The 7,303-nt window shown below is 49.7% G+C and overlaps 1 protein-coding gene across 1 annotated transcript in view; it reads left to right on the forward strand.

The window, feature by feature from the left end:
• LOC117746022 (supervillin-like) overlaps positions 1 to 7,303 on the forward strand; it is a 30,355-nt gene that overhangs the window by 19,375 nt on the left and 3,677 nt on the right. The window contains exons 24-39 of the mRNA XM_034554769.1: positions 27 to 204; positions 300 to 478; positions 701 to 856; positions 1,433 to 1,569; positions 2,086 to 2,233; positions 2,375 to 2,520; positions 3,377 to 3,552; positions 4,022 to 4,169; positions 4,309 to 4,588; positions 4,683 to 4,834; positions 5,047 to 5,152; positions 5,480 to 5,687; positions 5,784 to 5,917; positions 6,448 to 6,606; positions 6,713 to 6,856; positions 7,241 to 7,303. The exon at positions 7,241 to 7,303 is cut by the window's right edge and continues 59 nt beyond it. Of these exons, the coding sequence (XP_034410660.1) occupies positions 27 to 204; positions 300 to 478; positions 701 to 856; positions 1,433 to 1,569; positions 2,086 to 2,233; positions 2,375 to 2,520; positions 3,377 to 3,552; positions 4,022 to 4,169; positions 4,309 to 4,588; positions 4,683 to 4,834; positions 5,047 to 5,152; positions 5,480 to 5,687; positions 5,784 to 5,917; positions 6,448 to 6,606; positions 6,713 to 6,856; positions 7,241 to 7,303 (2,514 nt within the window). The remainder of the gene's footprint in view (positions 1 to 26; positions 205 to 299; positions 479 to 700; positions 857 to 1,432; positions 1,570 to 2,085; positions 2,234 to 2,374; positions 2,521 to 3,376; positions 3,553 to 4,021; positions 4,170 to 4,308; positions 4,589 to 4,682; positions 4,835 to 5,046; positions 5,153 to 5,479; positions 5,688 to 5,783; positions 5,918 to 6,447; positions 6,607 to 6,712; positions 6,857 to 7,240) is intronic.

A 7,303-nucleotide genomic window follows, 5' to 3' on the forward strand; every position in this document is an offset into this window, starting at 1 on the left:
ACGTAGCCGGTCCTTTTGTGGCTCAGTGGCAGGTCTGCAGGAAACCACCATCACGGTCACCGAGAAGGCGGTGAAGGAAGTGATGAAGCTGGACGACGAGATCTTCTCCAAGTTCTACCGGCGCGTCGCTGAATTCCCGCGCATGCCCACCAGGATCGAGATCAACGCAGATTTCGACGCCATCTTTGGCTCTCAGGGCCCCAAGTAAATACACAAAGAGGGCTTCGAGGGGCCGGCTGGATAGAGGTCAAACGTATCAGACAGCGCTCACGCTTCTCTTCTCCCCCCCCCCTCCGCAGGCTGACTTCGGCCATGATGCAGCACAAGCGGTCGGTGCGTCCGTCCAGGAACGTCCAGGCGTCCAGGAACCCGTTGAAGATGCTGGCGGCCAGAGAGGACATCAGACACGAGTACACGGAGCAGAGGTTGAACGTGGCGCAGCTGGAGAGCAAGAGGATGAAGGCCGAGAAGAGCGAGGGTAAGCGTGGCCAACCGGCATGACGACATGTCACGTTGTTTGTCTCTTTTTTTAGTTTTTATTGGGTAAACGGTACTAATTGGAACGCAGCCTCAGCCTAACTTCTGGACCAGTGTTCACTGCACTGGTTTATTTGCATTTTTTTAAAGTTCAATGAAGCATTTATGCTATTTTTCTACCCCTGAAGGTTATGATGAAGGTTTCTGTACTCGCTCATTTCAGTGAATAAATCCTCCGAGTACTCCGACACGGCTCTGGCAGGTCTGGCCAGCAAAGAGAACTTCAGCAGCGTGAATCTGCGCAGCGTTAACATCTCCGAGCAGATGTCCAACAACAGCGCCGTGCCATACAAGAACCTCATGCTGATGCAGGTCAAAGGTAAAATAAGGCTCCTCCCCTTCCACTTCCTTTACTTTCAAGGGGTTTAGACTGATGCTCGATGTCAAGCCTTAATTAAAACCTGGACTGATGCCAACACCATGCCCACTGACAATCTGTGTGTATGGATGGAAGTTGTTTGCTCCCTTCAGACAGAGCGAGGCTGTCCAGTCTTTGTGCTAAGCTAACTATATTTACGAGGGTGGATCTTCTCATCTAACAAATCAGAACCGAACGCAAAGACAAAATACTTGTAAGCACGTGAAAATCACGAGATTTCAGCATGCCAAAGGATTATTTATGTTAGCATCTCCTGAAATGATGATGTTAATGTTAGCTACGTGTTAAAAAAAAAGAGGATATCCTTCAGTTTCCCCCATTTTTCCTGCCGATGCCTCGATTTTGTCAACTTAAAGGCTTGTTTTTTAGTTCTGGGTTATTTACCCTGTTGGTAGTTCATCCCTCCACACGGCAGCTTTTAGACATTTTGCTGTCTTTTGCTAGTAAGTGACAAGGGGGCACCTTTTCTCCTCCGATCTGGGCGGGGCTTAATTGCACTCTGTCTTTATAAATCAGGTCGTCGTCACGTTCAGACCCGATTGGTGGAGCCGAGAGCGTCGTCGCTGAACAGCGGCGACTGCTTCCTGTTGGTGACTCCGGAGCGCTGCGTCGTCTGGCTGGGAGAGTTCTCAAACGTCATCGAGAAGGCCAAGGTGAGCGCCCGCACCTGTGCTAGGAAGCTTCACCGAGCGCCCTCAAGAGCTTTGGTTTGCACGTCTAGAATCCAGGCTACTGCTGTAATGTTGGGGCCTGCCTCTCATTTACATTCCCTGCACATACACACACACACACACACACACACACATAGTAATACACACAGTAATACACACGTATGCCCATCTGTGCTCCTCATCCAACACATGCTTTCAGGCTACAGCTCGAACAAATCCCCAAAGGACGTCTGTCTAGACACTTTGTAATAAACATTTGTGTTTCTGCACCGCCTCCGGGTTCAGTTCACTCATTTTATTGTGATTTCTATGCACAGAAACCTGATCATGAGTCAGCCAAGTTCGTTCCCAGTAACCTCAAGTCGTCCCCAGATTCTGACTCGGTTGTTGGGAGTTGCACCTTTTTCTCAGAGTTTGTGCGTAGAAGTGAAGCACAGGACGTAGTCGAGGTCAAGAGATGGAGAATAAATCAAGAACAACGTTGTTTCTGGCTCGTAGGCAATGGATTTGGCCACCTTCATCCACACGAAGAAGGACATGGGCTGCAGGGCGAGCCAGGTGCAGACCATCGAGGAAGGGGTCAACCCACAGGGTCCAGATACCCAGCAGTTCTGGGCGATCCTCGGCGGACAGGCTGCTCACCAACGTAAGGCTGGGCCTCAGTGGGTTCAGGGTCTGGGGGGGGGGGGGGGGTGGGGGGGGGGTCGCTCTCCACATGTGTACAAATGCCCTGTCGACACTTTCTGGCGCACTGACGTCACTCACGTCCGTCTCATTGTGCCGACAGCGGCCGGACCACCTGAGGAGGACGAGCGGTTCGAGAACGCCATCGTGGAAACCAACTGCATCTTCAGACTGCTGGACGACAAACTGGTTCCCGACGACGACGAGTGGGGGAAGGTCCCTCGCAGCTCTCTGCTGGCGCCCAAGGAGGTCAGTGGGACTATTCTAGTGTTTTTGACCTGGTTTGGAAGATTAACTCGTTACACTGCGAGCAGTAGTGGTGACTTTTGGTGGTGGTTGTCTAGAGAAAGATTGGTATTTGAACAAATATCCTCCCCCTCCTCCTCCTCGTCCAGATCTACCGTCCCTCTCGCTCCCACTGCCTTTATTTACACGGTAGAAGTCCTTGAAAGTGAGTGAATTTGATATAAATTGACATAAACGCTCAAATTGATATATTCCAGCTATTGAAGTTCTTTTGATATATTAGTTTATTTAACGTTAGGAAATAGATTCTCAGTGTTGCAACAGTAATCAACCTGGATCCACGTAGTCCTCAAACTATGCGTGACAACGCGGCGTCATCACAGTATGTAACTTCACATCATGCCATAATATGATATAATATAATATAAGTACCTTGAAGACGTACAGTACGTTCCTGTCGGGCACCGAGCTCTCAAAAATCAATATTTCTAACACGTCGGTGTCTTTAAGAGGAGCTCCGTGCTTCTCGCCGGTTTTAAATGTGTCGCTTAGCAACAGCAGGTGCCGCGACGAGCACCTCCCACATCCATCTGTGCACTGCTGCTGCTGAAAATAAATCTAAATGGGATCGGCATGGTGGGGCCGAACTCCGAGTGCCGTTACATTGCTTATTTTTGCATATTAAGGAAGGATTTTATATTGTATTACCTATTTCTATTGCAGTAACACTGACCATGGTACAACATGCATGTATAAACATATACATGGAGTTTTTTCTAAAAGAGCACTGTCCACATACACACCTCCGCGTAGCTCTTAGTTAACACGCTGCTTTGCCGCTGTGTCCGTGGTGCTGCAGGTGTTGGTGTTTGACTTCGGCAGTGAGGTGTATGTGTGGCACGGTAAAGAGGTGACTCTGGCCCAGAGGAAAGTGGCCTTCCAGCTCGCCAAACACCTTTGGAACGGGACGTTTGACTACACCTGCTGTGACATCAACCCACTGGATCCTGGAGGCTGCAACATGCTCATACCCAGGTGGGTTTATTGACATTTTAGGATCATTCTTAACCCACATTTTAAACTCACTGAACCCCAAAGCCAAGTCTTAACTCATAAGTAATTGGTGGGATCAACTATTGTCCCCAGATGGGAAGTGAGTCCCCATAATGTCTGTGTGACTGCATTCATGTCCCCACAACATCCCTAATACAAGAACACACATACACACATTCTGTTCTTACCAGGACCCTTATTACTTTAAATGATTTCCTCTTTAAATAGTCTCTTGATGATGATAATAATAATAATAACTTTATTTATAAAGCAAAAGCAACATAACAACAGTGAGTGACGACATTATTGCTACAATCTGCGTCTTCGTATTTTAGCAACAGTGATTATAAACTATATCTAAATGAAACTGAAACTGTATTCTTTTATTTAACAAACAAACAAACAACAAAGTTTAATCTTGACATCTTTTCTCTTTTTTGCCCGTCGACAGGAAGGGCCAGGGCCGTCCTGATTGGGCGATATTCGGCAGGGTGACGGAGCACAACGAGACCATCTTGTTCAAGGAGAAGTTCGTGGACTGGACCGAAGCCAAGTCGCCAACACCAAAGGAAGGCGGCGAGCTCGTACCTGAGCCGAAGGTACAGGGATGAGAGAGCACATGCCTGAACAAAGCATCCCAGTTGTTACCATTGACAGCTAAAATAGTCACAAGAGATCGGGCAGGAAGTCATCATCACGTCATGAAATCCTACCTGTGATCTTTGCGTCTTCTCTCAGGAGGCCCCGGTGCGAGAACGCCGGGCGTACGACGCCACCTTGATGCTGCCCGTTCTCCGGTCGTCCACTTCCACCATCCTGGACGGGTTGAACGTCGGCCGCGGCCACGGCCCGGTGCAGACCGAGGACCGCATGAGGACTCAGGAGGTCGCCACGGCGTCGGTGGACGTCTGGCACATCCTGGAGTTCGACTACAGCCGCCTGCCGCGCCAGAGCATCGGCCAGTTCCACGAGGGCGACGCCTACGTGGTCAAGTGGAAGTACATGTTCAACACCTCGGGTCAGACACCGCGGACGCAATTTAGTTTGCAATAATATTATTACAAAATTCAAAGTGAGTATTTTTTTGTTTGACGTTTTCTGTCGCGTGTCAGTCGGTCGCAGGCAGAACCCCGAGGCGAGGAGCAGCGGGCCGGGGAAGGAGAAGTGCTGCTACTTCTTCTGGCAGGGTCGCCACTCCACCGTCAGCGAGAAGGGAACTTCGGCGCTGATGACGGTGGAGCTGGACGAGGAACGAGGGGCGCAGGTACGGGGGAACGAGGACAAATGGTGGAAACTACGCCAGACTCCCTGTATCACAAAATGAGCCTCAACGCTGTTTTTGTAGCGTCCTGAGTCAATGAAGAAGGATATCCAGATGTTCTCCAGCTTCCTGCTTATCGCAGAACCTCATTAATATAGTGTTTTTGTTTGCATTGTGGTTCATAGCTGGTTTCCCCCGTGTCTTCTCCGTTCCAGGTCCAGGTGCAGCAAGGAAAGGAGCCTCCGTGTTTCCTGCAGTGCTTCAACGGAGGGATGATCGTCCACGCCGGCAAGAGGGAAGAGGAGGAGGAGAACGCTCAGAGTAAACAGTTTTATTAATCTGCTTCTTCTTCCAGTTATTCATTTAATTCCTCAACATTACCAGGACAATAGTTTTTACCTTTATTGTAACCTTTGTGCCAAAATAGTTCAAGTGGCCATTTTTGGAATACAAATATACGCAGTATGTTTAGGAAGCATTAAAGTCTTGAGAAGGCTTCAAAATGACAATTATCATCACCATTCGAATAGAATTATGCCTTTTCTTGCAAAGGTTTTACTGCCACGAACGCGGAGGACATACGTTGTTGTTGTTGTTATCATTATGAGGTAACTAGATAACTTTAACCCCGCCCCCGTCTGCACCCAGGTGAGTGGCGTCTGTACTGCGTGCGGGGCGAGGTGCCGGTGGAGGGCCACCTGCTGGAGGTGGCGTGCCACTGCAGCAGCCTGCGCTCCAGAGCCTCCATGATCCTGCTCAACGTCAACAAGGCCATCATCTACCTGTGGCACGGCAGCAAGACGCAGGTGCACACTCGCGACGTGGGAAACACGGCCGCACTGAAGATCAAAGATCAGTGAGTTTTTCAAGATACCGACACTGATTTAAATTAGGACCGCCGGTGGGGTTCTTCGGTTGCCACGACAACACGAATTCCGTCTCCCTCTCTCAGGTGTCCTCTGGAGGCGGGTCTCCACAGCAGCAGTCAGGTGACCATCCACGAGTGTGATGAGGGAGCGGAGCCTCCGGGCTTCTGGGAGGCGCTGGGGAGGAAGGACCGGAAGGCCTACGACTGCATGCTGCAAGGTACCTCTGTTACTTCATGACACACACGTCTTAAATGTCACGGTGAAAGCCAGAAGCCTCAAATGCATCGTTGTTCAAAAGGAACTTTTAACTGGTTTTGAATGTCTCGATTTGGACATCGGTGCCTCTTTGTGACCTACGTAAGTGAACCAGACCCTCAGCGAGGAGATTCCTCAATAGTTTTCCTTAATGCTTGTTATTGGAGACCCAGGCCGTATTTCTGGGCCCCACCCAAGGAAGGGAGGCACTGGAGAACCTGGACCAGAGCTGAGCGGGGCAGATGAGACTACTGAGACTCTGGTGCTTGGAAACACTTCCTTTTTTGTCCACAGGGACCGCCAGAATCAACACGAAAAATTAAAGTAACTTTATTGTTGTCTTAAACAGTCGGACACGTTGCCCTAACAACAAAAGGACCATATGCGATCGACAACCAGTCGAGATCAAGACGAGGCATATAAAAAGTGCTACATTATCACGTGGAACTTGAAGGCCGTCGTTTTTTTTTTTACCGATTTCTTCTTTTTCAGATCCGGGGAAATTCAACTTCACCCCACGTCTTTTCCAGCTGAGCAGCACATCTGGAGACTTCGTGGCGAGCGAGTCCTTCCACCCGTCCGGAGCTCCGGACCTGGTCAGCTCGCTGCCCTTCCTGCAGGAAGACCTGTACAACGCACCGCAACAACCCGGTGAGGCCCGGGATCGCGAACCGTTAGCAGAACTTTGGCCCTCAAAGCGACATCACGTAGTGACGTCGGTGTCTCCCCCCCCCCCCCCCCCCCCTCTCTCTGTCAGCGCTGTTCCTGGTGGATAACCTCCACGAGGTCTACCTGTGGCAGGGCTGGTGGCCTCAGGGCAGCGAGAGCACCGGCTCGGCTCGCATCCGCTGGGATTCGGACAGGAAGTGTGCGATGGAGACGGTGCTGCAGTACTGTAAAGGTGAGAGAAGCGCTTCGCCGGTTGATGGCCGGCAGCCGGTGCGTTATTCAAATATTAAAATGTAGATCTGGGCCACCGATTAACGACAGAGAGAGTTCCACGATGCCGCTTTGTTTTTGAGAGTTGAAACGGTATTTATTGTGACCGAGAAAATGTACAGATTATTTTGTGTGTTTTACATTTACTGTCACTTTTAACTTCGTTAAAGCGTCCACAATTTGACCAGATCTAGTCTCTCCGCATCTGGATCCATTAGGAATGTCACATTAAATTTATAAGAGAATATGACGACATCCCTTGATTTTAATCGAACCAGCCGAGTATTCAGAAAAATTACGGCACATATTTAAAAATAGGATTTTCTTTTTCTTCTTCTTCCTGCAGAGAAGAACGACAAGAAGCCTCAGAAGTCGTACCTGATCCACGCCGGTCTGGAGCCGCTCACCT

Source organism: Cyclopterus lumpus, chromosome 17 (genome assembly GCF_009769545.1).
Source record: "Cyclopterus lumpus isolate fCycLum1 chromosome 17, fCycLum1.pri, whole genome shotgun sequence".
NCBI lineage: Eukaryota > Metazoa > Chordata > Actinopteri > Perciformes > Cyclopteridae > Cyclopterus > Cyclopterus lumpus.